The 19458-nt window shown below is 38.5% G+C and overlaps 2 protein-coding genes across 2 annotated transcripts; both read right to left on the reverse strand.

Moving 5' to 3' along the window:
• Nucleotides 1-5701: 5701 nt before the first annotated feature.
• LOC137935938 (VQ motif-containing protein 8, chloroplastic-like) lies at nucleotides 5702-6352 on the reverse strand. The gene has a single exon (XM_068780373.1). The coding sequence runs from the start codon at nucleotides 6350-6352 to the stop codon at nucleotides 5702-5704; it is 651 nt and encodes a 216-aa protein (XP_068636474.1).
• A 5176-nt stretch (nucleotides 6353-11528) lies between these two features.
• LOC137937492 (adenylate isopentenyltransferase-like) lies at nucleotides 11529-12347 on the reverse strand. The gene has a single exon (XM_068782549.1). The coding sequence runs from the start codon at nucleotides 12345-12347 to the stop codon at nucleotides 11529-11531; it is 819 nt and encodes a 272-aa protein (XP_068638650.1).
• Nucleotides 12348-19458: the final 7111 nt, after the last annotated feature.

Here is a 19458-nt window from a genome sequence, read left to right on the forward strand (position 1 = left end):
TGTGTCCAGTTGCTGTATTCCGAGTCTTTTACACAGACGTATCATAATTTCTACGTATCCAACGTTTTGCTTGAATGAGTCGACGGAAATGTTCAGAAAACACAAAACTCGAATGGACAACCCTGACTTCTATTCAGGAACAGGTTTCGTGTATTTACTGGGTATCCAAGATGCAGAAATCGCAAAGTCTGAAGACTTAACTTGTTTAAACAAATAAAAGGGTTTAAAATAAGGCTTCTTTTTCTCATCTGTCGAGCGTCGATGGGTTCTTGTCATAATTACTTGCCATGTTTTGTGCTTTTCAAGTTGGGCTACCACTTTGATGGCGAACATTAGGTGGGTGACCTAATTCTAGTTCATGAATGCAAGATACAACCTGGAATATGGATGGTTGGATCCAGATTCCTGAACCACTCCTCATTGCCTTATAAATCCACCACGGGACCATTTCATCAGACCCATTTTTTTTCTTTGATTATTCATCTTCCATTTCTTGCATCAAAGTTCAAAGAAGTAAGCCAGTGGCCGCTTTTGAATCTATACATCTCTTCCAATGCCAGCCTGTGCAGAGTCCAGGCCAGATGCCTTTATTGCTGTGAAACGGAAGGCAGACCAGGCGTTCGACGAAAAGGCGCAAATAGTTAATGTTTGTTCCATGAAATGTCTCTCTTTGAATCGCCGAATGGGTGCTGAAGGAGTAGAATACAGCTAACAGGATTTGTCTTCTTTCAAGTTTCCTATCTTGCATTGGAGGAAACGAAAAGGGGAGGAAATGCAGGAGAATTTGTCGTCGAGACTGTAGCAAAAAGAACTGCTCACATTTGCATCCAAGATATGGAAGACTTCATGGCTTCTACGTCAACGAAGTAGTTACCAGCAATGAATGCTTCTCCAGGAAAACTTCTTGGTCAATCCATGTGTATGGGAAACGCTTCACAACAGTTTTACGGGATTCTAGAATAGTGATACCAGCTCTCATGGAAATGCGATCTTTCTCTATGAGAGGGATTTTGTTCACGTGTTTTGCAGGTTGAAATTTTGCCTTAAGATTTTCCAGTCAAGATGGGCTGAAAAATTATATGATTTTTTTTTTGAATAAATATTTGATAATTAATATTATAATATTTTTAAGACAAAAACAAATTTTAAGGCAATTTTATATTTAATATTTTACTTTACTGAAAATTGATCGGATTCATATGGCAATGTACGAGATTAATTATTAATTTTTATTTATTTTCCTTAAAAAATGTACTAACGAGTTCATTTTAATTTTTCTTGGAAATTTTTAAATATTTTCATAATCATTCGATTTAAAATACTTTTAAAAAAATTTAAAACTTCAAAAATTGAAAACATCTATTAAGCTATTTTAATGACTTAAACTGATCTAATGTCTTTGATTGCATCTACTTCAATGATTTTGTCCACATTGATCCTTAATTGATGGAAAAGTTACCTTTGGAATCGGTGTTTATGAGTTATGATAATGCGAAAAGGTTTTGATAGTAGACATCTCTAATCTATAAACATGTTATTTGTACAAATACCTTTTAGTATTTTATCTATATTTTAAACACTTTATTTAAAAAAACCTTTTAAGGCCTATTAGTGCCTTTGGTTAAAAATTTATATCCCAGGAAAAGTTGAAAATGTTTTTCCTAGGATATACATATGCAACAAACTTTAAAATAAAATCTTATTAGTGCCTTACAAAAACATTACATGGAAAAATTTAGAAAATTCTAAGGAAAATTAAAAGACTTGTTAGTGTCTTTTGTAGAGAAATAAATTACTATTCTTATCTGATAAATTTTTAATAAAATAAAATATCAAATAAAAAATTATCATAAAAAATTGTATCGTACTGAAAGTATTACAATATCAATTGTCAAATATTTATTAAAAAAAATTTATACAGTTTTCCGGCCTATCTTGGTAAAAAAGTTTTACCTGAACAATTATGGGACTTGTGCTTTGAAGGAAGGTGAACAAAGACTAGAAAACGTATTGAGAAAACAAGGTTTCAGACCGAAAAAACTTCAAAAGCAAATAACGCTAGCTTATCGTTGTTGAGTGAGAGAAGGTGGGAAACCCCGATTTGTCTTTTCTTTGTTGACGATAGGAATTTCAGCATATGGAGCAACAACGTGTTTGTTTTGGTTTGGGTTTGGATTTAAAACGTTTCGCACAGCTTCCCTGATTTGGAAAGAAACCTCTGCATAAAGGTTTAAGAAAGAGAAATTCAGAGCTTTCTCACACGAACATATGTGGCTTACAATGAAGGCGTATGATGCAGCCTTGAAGCCTCAATCTTGGATAGAAGTTACGACACGACCGAAGGAAGACGAAGCAAAGGCTGAAAACTAAAGAGTCTAACAGTGCTTCTGGATGAGAAATTTACATCGCCTTCTGCTCTTAAAATTCCAAGTTTAAAATCATACAAGTGACCATGTCGCCGGTTCTGACCACTACGGTAACTGCGGAATATCCGCCCACATGAACATTGATTTGAGTCATCTAAATACTTATAATAATGCTGATGACTCGCATTAAGCAGAGTTATTTGACCATAGACTTGAATGACCCATTTGTTAACATTTATTTCTAGTCTCTTATTTTACTCTGATTTATTTAGTTAGGGTGTGTTTGTGGCAATAAGAAAAAATATCATAATTTTTTTTTTATTCACCAAAAATTTTGGTCATCAAAAGAACAATATTTCCTCTTTATTCTCCTAAGAATCCCCTCACCTTTAAGAGATGTAACAAAAATGAGTTTTCTATTGCTCCAATATGCCAAAAATAACGATATAAACTTGTTTTGAAAAATACACACCTTTGACCGATCCATTGTATATGTGTACAGTCAAAGATAACAAGTGAACATTGACTGATTTGTTTTTTATTCACCAAAATTTTTGGTCATCAAAAGAACAATATTTCCTCTTTATTCTCCTCGAATCCCCTCACCTTTAAGAGATGTAACAAAAATGAGTTTTCTACTGCTTCAATATGCCAAAAACGACGATATGAACTTAATTTGAAAAATATCCAACTTTGATCGATCCATTGTACATGTGTACAGTCAAAGATAACAAGTAAACATTAACTGATTTGTTTTTTATTCACCAAAATTTTTGGTCATCAAAAGAACAATATTTCCTCTTTATTCTCCTAAGAATCCCCTCACCTTTAAGACATGTAACAAAAATGAGTTTTCTATTGCTCCAATATGCCAAAAATAACGATATAAACTTATTTTGAAAAATATCCAACTTTGATCGATCCATTGTACATGTGTACAGTCAAAGATAACAAGTAAACATTGACTGATTTGTTTTTTATTCACCAAAATTTTTGGTCATCAAAAGAACAATATTTCCTCTTTATTCTCCTCAAATCTCCTCACCTTTAAGAGATGTAACAAAAATGAGTTTTCTATTGCTCCAATAGGCCAAAAACGACGATATGAACTTAATTTGAAAAATATTCAACTTTGACCGATCCATTGTACATGTGTACAGTCAAAGGTAACACGTAAGCATTAACTGATTACGTGCCACACGTCATCTACACTGCATGAATAGATGGACACATCGATTGCCACGTCACTATCATGACATGTCATTTGCCAGGTGAGATGCCACATCATTAAATGAAAAAATTTTGAATAATTTTTTTATTTTAAAAATCATATTTATTAATACACTTTTTATTACCTTATATCTAAAATAATAAATTAATAAAAAATATAATAAAAAATAAAAAAATTAACTCTTACTTATTTAACACAATTTATTATCGACTAAAATATTTATTAATTAAAAATAAAATTTATCATTACACTTTTTATTACTTTATATTTGAAAAAATAAAATAAGTATACTAATTCATTAAAAATTTTACTTACATATTATCGATTTAAAATATTTAGAAATTTAAATATTTATAAATAGAAAAAACATTACTCTTACCCATTTATTATGGATTTAAAATATTTATAAATTGAAAAAATCTTACTCTTAAGTCTTACCCATTTATTATCAATTTAAAATATTTATAAATTGAAAAATTATACAAAAAAATTATTTTAGAGTTTAAAAGTACAATCTATTTGTATACTTTTTATCACCTCATTTAAAAAATAATAAATTATTAAAAAATATATATTAGTTAATTAAAAATCTTACAACACTTTTTTTATTATCGATTTAAAATATTTATTAAGTGAAAAAGTATGAAAATATTAGTTAATTTTATATGCTGGAAGCAGCATTTCAATTTCTAAATTCTCATAATATGATCCTTGAAACAAGACCACATCATTATTCATAGGAAAGAAACAATACATTTTCATTTTTGTAACCTAAGCAAAAAAACTCTAAAAATGAATTGGGAAATGATATGGTGGAGGCAGAGGTGGGGGTGGCGGTGGAGGTGGAGAAGGAGTAGGAGGAGGTAGAGGAGGAGGTGGAGGTGGTGGTGGAGGGGGAGGCGATTGAGAGGGGGGCGTCGAGGACGAGGCCAAGGCCTAGTGGCAGCAGCAGCGAGCGAGATGAGAAAGATCGAAGAAGAGAGATAGGACAAAAAAAATAAAAAGTGAGGGCTTATGTGGCGCAAAAAATAGGGTTAATAGATAATGACATGACAATCGATGTGTTCATATACTGCATTGTATTGATGACATGACAATCGATGTGTTTATATACTGCATTGTATTGATGACATGGCGATACGTAATCAATCAAAGCTTACGTGTTACCTTTGACGGTACACAGGTACAATGGACCAGTCAAAGTTGGGTATTTTTCAAATCAGTTCATGGCGTCGTCGTTTATCAAAATATGTTTTTGAAAATGATTATTTTGGTAAAAAAACCCTAGGAAAAATAAACCAACAATAACTAAAGTGGTTATTGATGACTTACATCTTACTTTTATTCTTTTTTATTATTTAAAAATAGTTAATTTATTTCTAGTCGTGACAAATATAAGAAAACCGGACAAAGTAAATGTTTTTGTGGCACAATATTCGTCTTGAAACGCCTATTGTTGATCTTAACCAGCAGATAAACTAATTCGACCAAGTCACTCTGTAGATGGATCCATCCTCCATGGAGAAAATCTGTTCAGGTTTATAGCGTACTGTTGAACACCCAAATGCGCTGGAGCCGCTATTGCTATGCTGTTCTATTTAGATGTGATTCAGATGGTCCACCAACATCGGTCAAATTCCGCCGAACGGCGGCACACTAGGCCTCCGGCAACCAGAGTCCTTTGAATTCCATCGGCATTCTCGTTTTGTTTCAGAAAAAGAAGAAAATCAACATATAAAATCTCAAAATTGGAGATATATAATTCACGCCAAACTAATTCTTAAGAGTGATTCAGAAAGAAGAATCATCGGATTGCGCAGTGTGGGGCGAATCTTTTTTTGTTTTTGTTTTTTTTCATTTCTACCAGAAAGAGATAATTACACTTCCTTTGAGAGGGAAAGGAGAAAAAATAAATGAATTAAACGAAAGTATGTCACATCTGATGCTCTGAACGATGATCATCGGCCAAGCATAGTTGCTTTATCGCCCTAAAAGAAAACTAAGAAGATTGCCAACAGCGAATGGAAAGTTCTTTATGAGAGAAATCGCCCAGAGGCGAGAATCCTCCTGCACCAAAAGCAAATGGGACTGTCGTCTTTCTCTTTCAGTATTCTCGGTAAGCCTGTAGACCCTCCATAACAGAAGGCGAAAAGGAGCTCCCCATGCTTGGAGAAATGAATACTGGATCCGGATATCTATAAAGCGACTGGGGCGAACAGAAGAAGTCGGATGATGTGGGTGTAAAGAGCGGGATATCTGAAAAGAATGAATTTTGTGGTGGATCGTAAACCGGCGAGATGGAGGCGCTCACCTGAGCTTCAGTAATCCCACAATTCTCGTTGGTGACGACCGAAGACGAAGTGCCGTCGTCGGAGCCCACGATCCTGGTGCTGACGCAGTTCCCTGAGGACGAGGTCAGAAGTGTAGCAGCGGAGGATAGACCCTGCTGCGGGGGATCGTCGGATCGAGACAGACCCGTAAGCTTCTGCACCAAGGCCATGAAATCTCGCGCCTCTGTGCGGATAATCTTGGGCGAGTGCGTGTAAATAATTACAGGATAGCGCTGCTGTGGCTGCTGCTGCCGGTGTTGTTTCGACGTAGCGGATGCGATGGTGAGGGAGGAGGTAGCACAAGAGGAAGAAATAGTCTGTTTTTGGACAACATGAGACTCTTTATTGATCTTAAGTGGTGCAGGACGTGGCCCATTGATCTCCCTTCGGTGGGCATGATCGTCATGGAACTGAGAAGGACTCATGGTTCAGCGTTCACAGTTTCTTCCTCCGAAGAGAAGGAATAGCTGTAGTTCACAAGTACGCAGTAATGTTCGATAGACCAAGAAGAAGAAGAGAATGATTAACACCCAAATCCTATGGAGAAGCGCAACCAAAGAGGGAGTTTAGGAGGTTTGTTGAAGCAAAAAAGCTAGACACAGAGAAAGATCGCTATGGTGGCGATGGTGAGTTATAGCTTACAAAACGACATGTGGTGAGAGAGAAGAGCAGAAGTGAAGAGATAAATAGGGGAGGTTGGTTTCAATAAAAGTGTGATTTGGAAGGAGGTGCCACTAGCCAGCGATTCTGACCGTTGACATTGGTGTGCTGTGAGAAGTTCAGGGTTTAATGGAGATGCCGTTGGAAGATCACTCTCCGTTTTTTCCCCTTATTTTTTACCGAAATCGTCGGATGGACAGCCATGGCGCAATTGGAGGCACCAACCTCTCTCCCTTTTTTGTTTTTTTCTTCCTCCTCTCTTGCAACGGACTTTCCATTCCAGCCCCCTTTTCACGTAAACAGGAAATGAAATTTACAGATTTGCCGAGATAAGATAAGCAAGCGAGAGAGAGAGAGAGAGAGAGCGCGCGCGCGGTCCTGACGCGGCAAAGGCCTTCAGTTTGACAAAAGTAAAGTCAGAACTCTGAAATTCCCAACTCATTGTTCAAAGGATCATCGCTCGCTGCCTATGTTGACACTTGATAGCGACCGTGTCACCCCCAACTACGACTGTTGACCTCGTTACTTCTCCATGAGAAATTTCTAACGTGAGAAGAATGTAAGAACCTTATCCGACTCATTTCAGATAATCAAGGGCCTTAAACGGATTATATCACGTTTGACAAACTTACGGAGAAATGTCGGAAGCGATATTTGATCACATGTGTGGTGTCGTTCTTAGCTGAGACAGGTTCTTAAGAGGATGCGTCAAAATCTCATGGGTTAGTCAGTCAATATTAATCTCAACAAAATCCCTCTCTCAAAGTATTACAGAGGTGTTACTGACTGTTTTGGTTCACGAACCTCGGCTTTTCTCTTTCGATTCTGCTACCGTTTTTATTGAATAGAATTCGAACTAGAAGATAAAAAAGACTCCTCTCTCTCTCTCTCTCTCGTTCGAATTTTCTATTCCTTTTCAATTTGCGTCGATGTTCAAAGTTGAGACCGAAACGCTTCACAAAGTAATAACACGACTTTTAACGGCGTTGAAGATGAAATTAGATGACTAGTCCTCCTCACCATACGACTTCCGAACCCCTTTAAATCATTGGTTAAATCACATTTATCATTTCGTGAACTGAACTACCCATATTTCTTCGAGTATTCGATCATCACTCCCCACGCTAACTCTCACCAGAATTATCCTACAACACACCAATAAGAAATCTTATCCATAAGAAGCCGCCGAATCCTCCGACACATTAATTCAGTCTTCATCGTCCAGCAGACCTGGGAACGATGGTGAAATCCTTCTTCCGTTTGGTAATCTTAGCTGTCGTGGTTACAACTTGCCACGGCCAGGAGCCGCCCACTTCCCTGGCTTCGCTGTGCATCCAACAGTTTGCTCTCGCCAACGAGGCCTGCAACTTGCCGCCGCACACGATGACTCCCACGCCAGCGGGAGGACACCACCGCACTCGTCATGGAGGCGGTGACCACAGTGACACGGCAGAGGATTCTCCATGTTGCCGCTGGTTGCTGGAAATTGATGAACTTTGCATGTGTCAAGCGCTACGCCAGTTGCCCAGGTTCATTGCGGCAATTCCACATACTATTACGTTCCGTCCGACTAGTGAATGCTCCGTCTCCTACCATTGCCCCATCTACTGAGCTTCTGCTCCTACTAATCCATTTGGAATATCATTAACATGATGAATCTTTGCGTAGGTTACATGAGTGAAATAGGTAATCGATTATAACCGTTTGGAGCTTCGGTATTGTGAGTTAGTAGCTTTTCTGAGTATTTTGAGTTCAGTGATAGCGTATGTAAGCTGCCGATGGATCAGGGTAGCTTTTGTGGTTCTATGTGGGACCACGATTTGATGCTCCATACAGAGCATAGAATCTGAAGCCAGCATCCTATTTGTCTTTCCGGACGTTGGTTTAATCTAACAAAACCTAGCTACAAGTCACACTATCAGTTTTACGTGTATTTTGGTCTCTCAATGGAAGAGTTTTAAGTTAATTGGTGGAATGTGAAAGGGTTACGTAATGTATTAATTAATTAAAAAACAAAAGCATACAATTATTTATATGAAAATTTACTCATTACAAGTATAGATTGATGATTTAATAAGAAATATGTTAAGGATACAACGATTTTGAGTTTATTAGTTAGAAAATAGTTTTCTTAAGTTGTCTAGTCATTTTAGGATAGGCTTTGGACCCAACTTCACATTGTATCAAAGCAAGTACTTGTTAAGGAATAGTCCCAGATGTATTAGTGATTACAAAAATCTTGAGTTTATTAGTTTAGGGTTTGGACCTTCACGTAGTATAAAAAGAGGTATTTGTTAAGAAATAGTCCCGCATAAATTAATGAGTATATAAATTTTGAATTTATTAGTTGGGAAAAAGGTTTCCTAAGTTAGTTAGTCATTTTGGGATTGGTTTTTTACCCAACTTCATGGTATTTGAACAAGTACTCATATATGGGCCTCTATCCAAAATATCTACATGTAGTGCTACAAAAGTTGGATTAGTGAGTATAAAAATCTTGAATGTATTAGTTGGAAAATAGGCTTCCTAAGTTGGCGAATTGTCTCACATGAATTAGTGAGTACAAAAATCTTAGTTAGTAATTTTGGGATAGGCATTAGCAGATTCCATATGCTTGTTGAGCTTGATTAAGATTTCAGAAGGTTCCCACATCTCCTCAGCGTTGTGTCCCATGTATCGGCAATTGGTGAGCTCATGTAGGGGTGGCATCGAGCTGAGTCGAGCCTGAACCTGCCTATGTTCGAGCCAAGTTTGATTTAAATATTTTGAACTCGAGCTCGAGCCGTGCCTAGCCTCGAGTCTAAAATTGTTATCAAGGTCGAGCCCAAATTTTTTAACTAAGTTTGAGTTCAAACTCGAGCTAAGTTCGAACCTCAATTTACATTTAAAAATTTTAAAAAAATACATGTCTCGAGTTCGAGCTCCAACATACATTTAATTTTTTTCAAAAAATACATGTCAAATAAATTGTATATAAAATTATGCATATTTTTTACATAAAAATTGGGTATAACCTATGTACATAATACTTGCATAAAATTGGGTATAACCTCTACTTAAAATTGGGCATAATCTATGTACATAATACCTGCATAAAATTATCTAAACAAGGTATTAACAGGATCCAACAAGGTAACCATCCTGCTCTGATGCCATGTTAAAGTTGAGTTCAAGTCCGTCTCGATTTTGACTAACCGAGTGAAGAGGTCATTTCCAACTAATAAATACAAGGTTTTTCTTAATATATAACTATGTGGGACTATTGCCACTAACACTATCTCCCTATATACTCTTGACAAGGCTAACACATCCCCCTTTGGACATGCTTTTCTTCCTAACACCCACCGAATCATGTCTCTAAGTACACTTACCATTCACTTTCTATAAACAAATAAAGATTTTGTAGGTTCTTCCTCTCCCCAGATACCTCCGTATAAGTTGTCTTTAAAAGAAAGGAGAAATCCTGTCTATAAAAGAGAGAAGAATAAACAACTTAACCAACTCTGTTCACCTCTGATTTGGTTGAATAGAGGGTAGTTCAGCAAAGACCTGCTCTTTTTATGGACCGTGCTCATCGTAAGCTGCCAACATCAGTCGCCTTCGAGACAGCGAAAGCCCAAAGCGCAGCGCGTCATTTTCAAAGCTGTAACTGAGATACAGGAGATTAGGTGGGAGGGTAGACGAGGTTCAGTCCCCAGCCTCCAGTCGAAATTATCAATTGCAATTGTGAATTTTGTACTGATAAATGTTAACACATGTACGTCCAAACCGCCTATTTATTCTATTAATTAACCTCTTCCTCGTTTTTTTTTCGCTGTGTCGAACACAAATTGGGCGGACAATCGAGTAGGACCGTCACCGACCCAATAAATGTTGGTAGTCAAAGTGGAGCTTGCATTAGCACCAGTAGAGATAATATTAGTGTTTGACAATCCGCCCACTGGGAGGAGAGTAGTCTTTTTCAACCCCTGGCCTTTTAACTTGTAATTCATGATTCGTTCTCAACGCATTTTGTCGTCGAGACTGTAAAGAGTTTTATCATTAGAGGGAGATGAAATGTTTTATTACAACCCAGAAACGATAAAAGCTCAATTTTAACCACGTCCGAATTCTGATTCTTTGGGTTCACGAAAAGTTCTTGGAAATGGGGTTACGGAATAGAAAGTATTAGAGCTAAGAACCTTTTTTGTACGATCGAGTAAGGCAGCAAACTGGAAATTTAGAGGGGAAGGAATTCTGGGGGCGTACGATGCAGAGTTGCAGACAAAATTCCTCGGGATTATTTTTCTTTCTCGTTTCCATATTCCCACGTAGTCTGTGCGCATGCTCCCACGCATGCCTGAATACCCTGTTTTAAACTGTAAAAATAAGAAAATCATTAAGAAACAGGAAAAGATGACAGGCAAAATGTCCCACATTTCTATCGTGGACACACTCGCACCTGGACTCTGATCACTGATAACTGACTGGGACATCCCGTAAGTAACACAAAAAGGGAAAATATACAGAGCAAGAGCAAGACTGTGGGAAATTTCTTCTTCTACTGTTTTTCTCTAATTTACATTTTCTTCCGTTTCATGGGCTCTTCTTCATCTCTTCTTCTTCTTCTTCTTCTTCTTCTTCTTTTGTTTTTTTTTTTGTTTTCTACTTTTTGTGGGCTTTTTCATGTTTAATATCACCTCTGGTTCAGGTATCGTCAAATAGGATGAACTACGAAGCAGTGAAGCACCACCATGGCATGCAGTCGATTCTTGATTTCATCTCGGAGGAGCCTAATGTCGAAAATCGGCCGCCTCGTCCACAACCTGACCGAGCCGAACGGGTTATTCGGTTCAAAAATCCGTATTTAAATGATGAAGAAAGATGGAACACAGCGACAACGTTTCCCGAAAAAACAGACACGTCGGGTGGCTGTGGCCTCTGAGGTTGGTTCTGCAGAAGCTACAGTGAGCGACTCTCCTCCAAGAACCGCTTCACCAACGTCACGCTCGGCTCCAACACGTTCTTCTCCCACGCTTCACCGGACCTCTCTGAGTTCGATGCCATCACCGCCCTGAACGCCTCCGTCGCATCCATTCGGTGTAAGTCCCACCCTGACAGTCTCAGCCGTTGAATCTTCTGCATCTGTCGCACCGCCAGCTCGTATGTGTTCTCCTTGATTGCCTCCACCGCCTCCTCGAACCGGACCTCCCCCGCGAAGTATCGGTCGAATTCCGGTACACCGATGGCCCTCCGCAGAGCCACTGCCGGTAACCCGGCGGAGTCTGGATCGTAGAACTCGGCCAGCTCGTTGAACATACCCAGGTCCAGCATCTCGTCAACGCGGCGGCTCAGGTACTCGAACAGAACCGGCACTAAGACGTCCACCCAGAGGAAACAACAGTTGTAGCGGAGCTCCCGGGAAGGGTCGCCTTCGTTGGGGGAAATGAGCGCGTGTATGAGTGAGTTGGAGCCGCCAACGAGAATGGGGAGGCGACGGCGGGAGGAGATTTTCTGTATGGTAGAGTCGGCGAGTGAGCGAAAGTCGCGGGGAGAGAGCTCACCGTCGGCAGGGTCGGATTCGCCGAGGAGGTGGTGAGGTACGCCGCAGCGGTCTGGGACGGGGATTTTGTTGGTGGTGATGTCGAGGCCTTTGTAGAGCTGTATCTTATCGGCATTAATGATCTCGGAGGGGAAGCGACTGGCTATGTCGATGGAGAGTCGGGATTTTCCGGTGCCGGTGGCCCCTACGATGACAACGAGCTTGTCCTTGCGATTCATTCGGGCCCACCCGCTTCGCTCGCGAATTTGTTGTCGAAGAATCAATCGGAAGGACTGGACTCGGTTGTCGCAGATGCTTGAAAAGGAAAGTCTCATAGAAAGAGAAACAGCAAGGGAGGGGTAGCAGGGAGGAGACTCTCGGGGTCGAAGTAGGAGAAAAAAAGTGAGGAAGCGCAAGAGAATCAGAGGAAGAAAAGGTAAACGCTTTTGGGTGTTCTACCTTCTCTTACTCCTTTTTGGTTTTTGTTGTTTTGTCTGCGTAGACGTATAGAGTTGTTATTTTATTGGACAGACAGGAGGGAGATGAAAGCGGTCGCAGACTGTCTCCACCACCTGCACGCCAACTGTTTGTCAGAAAAACCTTCTCAGATAAACGCCATTTCGCAACTGCCCTTCTCTCGCTCTCTCCCTCCCTCCTTCCCTCCCCCTTCGACTCTCTCTCTCTCTCTACTCCCTCGGTTTTTTTCCAGCGTTGTTTCTCGCTCTTTTTATCGAGACTCTCTCTCCCCTCCGCCTCCTATGGTATAATCATTCATCCCCTTCATGCTTCCTCTTCCACACCTCCATAGAATAAAACGATACCCACATTACTAGGTGCAGGCGCGCGACTGCGGCTTTTTATAACATTTCTCGGCCCCACATCTCGTATGATGACCACGTGGAATGTAAGACCCATCAGGGTTTCTCCATCTAGTGGGCCACCGCCGCACAGATGCCTCCACTGATCTCATCAAGATCAGGTGGTACCCCACACTCCTACTTCCAATGCATTTCTAGAAAAAAGAACAGGGTCATTACGCCTAGCTACTTGTTCATGCATGGGCGTCACAGGAAATTTTTACTTTTTTTTTTTTTTTTTTTAAATTATTTAGGAACTAGGTAGACGAGTTGTAGTTTTCCCACCATTACTCATTCTACAACCTCGATCAGCTTCCACACCCGTATGCTTTCGTCTTCTTCGTTGTTGCGAAGGGAGTGGATCACCCACATGGCCCATTAAAGCTCAGTGCTCCCATGTTGGCTATGGTGTTTCTATCTGTGCCCGGTTCAGTGCTTCTCCATCGACACCAGTTCTTCTCAATATTATAATCTAGTGAGTGCAGTAACAGTTCTGCTCCTCTTTTGTTCAAACTCCTCATTAATAGGTCTCTCCCAACCTGCCGAGTCTTCGAACAAAACCCACGACGGCGACCGTGTCGCGAAACCGGGAGTGGTGCAGGGAAGATGGCGCGCCCATCTGCCACAACTCTCCGGATTCCGACAAATCAAAACAATATATCCTCCCATGTGTCTCCCCATATCCGCTCGGCCGCCACCTATCATCAGTCTACATAGTACTGCGGCAGACTCCATTAGTCCGGTCCAGTTCGTTCTTAACAGAGATGATTGAACTAAGACGGATGTTTCTCAGAAACCGGACATGAAAGTGATCTCACAGTTGGGCCAACTGGGGAAGTTGGGGGACAGGAGCGATTAGTAATAGTCGACTGAGATGGTGGAGCTCACTGCTAGAAGAAACATAAAGAAGCAAATGCCGGCAACGGCTGGAGTTCTGTGCGTGTAGCCTGTAGGCAACTTAGGTTTGCTCCATGAGGAGTGTCTTGATTCTAGATGAGTGGGTCTCGATTCTTCTTGATTACTCTGCAATTCTGAAATCCAAAAAAGAACAGGAAAAACGATAGGAGGAATTACTGTAAGAAACGATTGAAAAAATAAACGAAGAAAACTTTTTAATCGGTTCTTATCATTTACTTTTTACTAAAATTTTATTTTTTATTACTACAACGGAAGCAGATGCTGACCGTGAACATGCGCGTGCATTTGAGAAAGAGACTTTATAAACTAGTTCCCTTCTCTCTTAATAATACGGGCGCCGCCGGCCCCGCCTCCATGGCTTCGACCTTCTACACTCTCCATACTTGCCCAAATTTGAACTGCGTCTGCCAATGGTTACCCAGTTTCTAAGCTTGAAATTAACGAAAGAACAGAGTCGCACCTTGGGAAGATTAGAGAGAGCATGCTCGTCATCCATCCATCACGTTTACTTCTCAATTACAGAGACTGAAAAAAATTAGAAATTATTGGATGAATTAATCGTTTTTTAAAAGGGAGGATTAGATAATCTATTCTACCCCAGTTTAGACAAGGCAGGGGAGTACTAGAAAATGTGAGAGCATCCATCTCGCCATTTCTAACTGGGGTTAGTTTAAGCAGTTGAGAGATTTCTTGTTTATTTAAATTTGTGGACAATTAGGACTTTGCTGGTCCATAAACTGGTGGACGCCGTCTGCTTCAGAACGATTTAGACTAATCCTTCTTATCTTCATTAACTAACAACTGCTAGGGTGTTGAGACTGGCGTCAACAGTAGCTGTGATCTAAGCAACTATGCTTTTAATAATCTCTACAATCACTTCAAGAAGCATTATTACTTTAAAATGCTTTGAAGGACAGATTTTGAAACTAAAATAACCACAAAGATCCAAGTTGGAAACCTAGATGAGACAAGGATTACTATTATTTAGACTTGAATTATATTACTTCTGTGGTGTTTAGGTAGGAATATAGAATTGAAGACAAGCCAACCTAACTGGAAATGATGGTTGTTGGTATGGCTTTCAGGGTCCCACCCTATACGTCTACATGTGTACCAGATTGATGTGCTAATCCATGCAGAGGGTCAATGGCCTCTTCAGTATCAAACCTTAGTAAGTCACATCATTGGGGTGATCTTGATCTAATTGAACTACTTCAGAAAAATAAAGGGAAGCTTATCAACAGCAACACTAAGGAGACACATGTCGATAAAGTAGTCTATGTGGCTCGTTTAAAATTTAGGTTTCCTTGTTCTATAGTAACTCGAGGGGTTGTTGTGCTTGAGCTAAGGTTTCCAGTTCGAATCAGGTGAGGATGTCTGCTTCTGCGATGGGATTGGAATTCGTCGACTTGCGATTTGTTTTCTCATTCCAGAATCTGCCTCTTTTCTCTGTATTCTTATTTCTGTGAAGAAGACGAAGTCTTCGTGAGATAAAATCTAGTTTGGTGCCGAGTAATTATCCATATTCTATTAGCTTTCGGAGGATCGGAAGGACATATGGTCTACCTACCTTGTTATTGGGAGTAGGGGTGGCATCGAGTCGAGTCGAGCCCGAACCTATTCGAGTTGAGCTTCAAACCGAACCTCGTCTCGAGCCTAAAATTGTTATCAAGCTCGAGCCCAACGAGTTCGAGCCGAGCTCGAGCCTCAACATACATTTAAAACTTTTCAAAAAAATATATATCGAATAAAATGTATATAAAATTATGCATACATTTTACATAAAATTGGGCATAACCTATATATATATATAATATGTGTATAAGATTGGGCATAACCTCTACTTAAAATTGAGCATAATCTATATATATAATACTTGTATATAAAATTTGGCATGACCTCTACTTAAAATTGGGCATAATCAATATACATAATACCTGCATAAACACTCTATAAACACTCCATAAAATTGTCTATACATTCTATAAACACTCCATGAAATTGTTTATACACTCCATAAAATAGTCTAAAACTCCATACACTGCATAACATTATAAATAGACTCCATACAATAATCAAACACAACAAAATTAAATGAAATATCACTATCAATTTACAATCACCCAAATAAAAACTATAAATCCTTTAAATAAAATCCTATTACTATTTGAGACTTACTAGAAAATTACAAGAAATATTTTAAATTTTTCTTATGGACCTCTTATTGCCTTTTCTAAGGAAATAAATAAAAAATAATAATTAATCTAATATATTATTATACTTTTCGATAAATTTTTAATCACATAAAATGTCAAACACAAAATTGCTATGAAAATTGCCTCATGCTCAAAGTATTAAATCATCAACTGTCAAATACTTATTCAAAATTTTTCTATATGGTTTTCTAACCCATCTTGAAAAGAAAATCTTACTTAGAAAATTATATGATTTTTTAAAAATAATTTATAATTAAAAAAATATTTTGAAAAAACATGAGGCACTAATGGTCCCTATGTTTCTACTAAAAATGTCTTTTGAACATTTATTGGAAAAACCACCAATAGGCTTTAGAAACGTATTTCTACTAAAATATCTTTTCAATTTCTTTAAGAGTCATGAGGAAGGGACAAAGAGTTTTTTTTTCCTTGTTTATGATCTCGTATGTAGGGGTGGCTTTGAATAAATTATATATAAAATTATGCATACATTTTAAAAAAAATATAATGATAGAGGGATTTCAGGATTGAATTTCAATAATGGATTAAAATGCACCAATATTAATCTTTTTTACTCCAATTGTTGTCTAGGTTGTTTTGTAATTTTTGAATCTAGTTATAATTTATTATGGCCTCCTTAGTGCCCCTAGATGAAAATTTATATTCTAGGAAAAACTAAAATATTTTTCCTATGATACATATTCCAAAAGAAAATTACAAGAAATATTTTAAAATTTTCTTAGGAAAGTTAAATGGACCTTTTATTGCCTCTTATAGGGAAATAAATAAAAATTAATAATCAATCTAATATATTATTATACTTATCTATAATTTTTAATTAAATAAAATATCAAACACAAAATTGCAATGAAAATTGCTTCATGCTAAAAGTATTACAACATCAACTGTTAAATACCTATTCAAAAAAAAATTATACAGTTTTCTACCCCATCTTGGTACGAAAATCTTACTTAAAAAATTATATAATTTTTAATAAGAAAATTTAATTAGAAAAGTGATTAAAAAAACATGAGATACTAATAGTTTATAGAAACTTATTTCTATAAAAAACATTTTTAATTTTTTCGAGTGGATTTTTTTTTTTTACTTTATGATATCGCACGTGCGAGATCATCTTCGCGTGGGGGAGGGGGTAGATTATTTCTCCCCTGAACTTAGGTTATGGGTTTCCGTCGAGTCGACGCGGAAGCAAGGGGGTTATGGCGTCGGGGAGGACCTATCATCGGGGATGACGGTTGCGACGGAGGCAACGGCGAGGAGAGGAAGAAATTCAAACGGACGGTCACAGAGGCGGTTGGCAAGCAGTTGCGACGGTGGTAGAGACGGCTGGCGAACCGTTGTGACGGCAGTAGAGGCGACGACAATAGTCGGTACCAAGCTGAACTCAAGCCGCTCGCGAACCGGCTCGGTTCGTAGCCATGGGAGTATCCTGTCCCGTCATTGGGTTACACAGGACTTATAGTTTGACTCGGCAAAATTCGAGCTTACGATTAAGGAAACAACTCAAACTTCTAAACAATTATGTAAAGATGGAACGGATGGATGGCCAAAGATTCCAACGCGACTGATGCCACCCTTAAACTTAAGTGGGCCAACTCGGGTCAGAAATGTGGATCTTTGTGATTTTCAGCCCTCTCTCGGCTGTCATAAATATAGTCTGCCCACTTTTACAGAAACTGTGGGCTTCGTCGACGGAGACATTGTTCAACCCGATTGACACTTCTCAGAGACCACCAGTGGTCAGTCAAGAAGCTGTAAAATGGAGAGCTGCTTACCTGATCAGTATACGTTCAATCAAAGGAAGAAGAGGCGGTGGAAGGGAAACGCCCTCTCCCCTTTCTGATCGCCGACAGACGAAGCCTCTCGCTCGAATTAAAAAAAAAAAAAACAAAAAAAAATTCCCCTTCACTTACTAGTTGGATGGAGTTTTCATTTGATCCGGTGAGGCGAGTGTTTTACTACTCAAGAAGAGACACCAAAGCAGCAGAGAAGGACCGGTGAAGTGAAGCCCAGAGCCTGATCAAATTTGAGGCGGGGAATTTTAAAACATATGTATTATATCTTTTAATTTGGCTACTTAATCTACGTATATTTTTTTTTCCGGTTTCATCAATAACTAGCTTAATTGAATTCTGATGACAATCTTCATTATATATTCAGGCATTAGGTTGCCAATTTTTTTAAATAAATTCAAATTTAACATAACAACCATGCAGTTCTGGCTTCCCTTAATTTTCTTAACAAAAAAAGTAAAATGTAAATATTATATATTTTAAATAAATTTATTATTCTTAAATATTAATACTTAAAAAAACGAAAATCAAGAGGGCATGTCTCCTTGGAAGAAAATAAATTCATAGTTTTTATTAATGTATCGTAGTTATAAAAATTGAATGACTAGTTTTTTAGAACTTTGTTTATTTCATCAATCATGGTTAATTTTGATTAAAAAATATTTCATGGTTAATTTTTGTAATAAAATTAGGCACGACGCAGAGTAGTATCTACTGACCAACTCAATCGGACCGGGTGATCGGGCAACTCCGCTAAAATTTTTGGCCAAGTCCATCCTAACAAAACGAGCTTACTTGACCAACTTTTAATCAGGTAGCGGTAGGTAGTGGCTCACGACTCACGAGGCTCAGCACTGCAATACCAGTCTTGCATGCTTGCTCCATCGACTGGGTCGTGGTTAGATTCAAGAAAACGCCAGTCACGTCGAATCGAATGAATTCCTCCAAAGTGCCTGCAAGCTTAAATCCATCATGTTTCGCAATTTCAATTTTCGATATGGAATAGGGATAAGGCAACCAGGATAAGTGGTGAGTCTATACCGTGTACTGTGTGCTGTATCGCAGACGGGCACCACGGAGACACGAACCAGATTTTCCGGCGGAAACGGTGCAAAAAGGTGCTTAAAAATTATAAAACTTTCACCACGTGGTTTTGACTCAATAGAAAGTAATTAAATTTGATCATCTAAGTTTATTAAATGAATGCGCCAGAGTAAATAAAGTCAATATTTCGCTCCACGCTATTGTTGATGGAGCTTCCACTTCCTCTGGTTCCCTATTCCCCTGCAAACTCAACTGTAGTTAACTAAAAATATGTCAATTACTGGTTCATCCATAGAGTAAAATAACAATACTTCTTATCAATTATCAAACCAGATGACATTTGGTCTTTTTTTTTTTTTTTTTTGGCGATTAACCTTGTCAAGGAGTAAAATACAAACAAAAACAGACGATTGTCCTCACTCTTCCCACCCGTTTGTGAATTCTGATCCGATTTTAATAGTACCAAATAACACTAGAGATCGGAGGATTGAAACTGTTGAA

This window comes from Aristolochia californica, unplaced genomic scaffold (genome assembly GCF_029961685.1).
Source record: "Aristolochia californica isolate CCGP_79_NKW_82.1479 unplaced genomic scaffold, dmAriCali1.0.hap1 SCAF_7, whole genome shotgun sequence".
Lineage (NCBI taxonomy): Eukaryota > Viridiplantae > Streptophyta > Magnoliopsida > Piperales > Aristolochiaceae > Aristolochia > Aristolochia californica.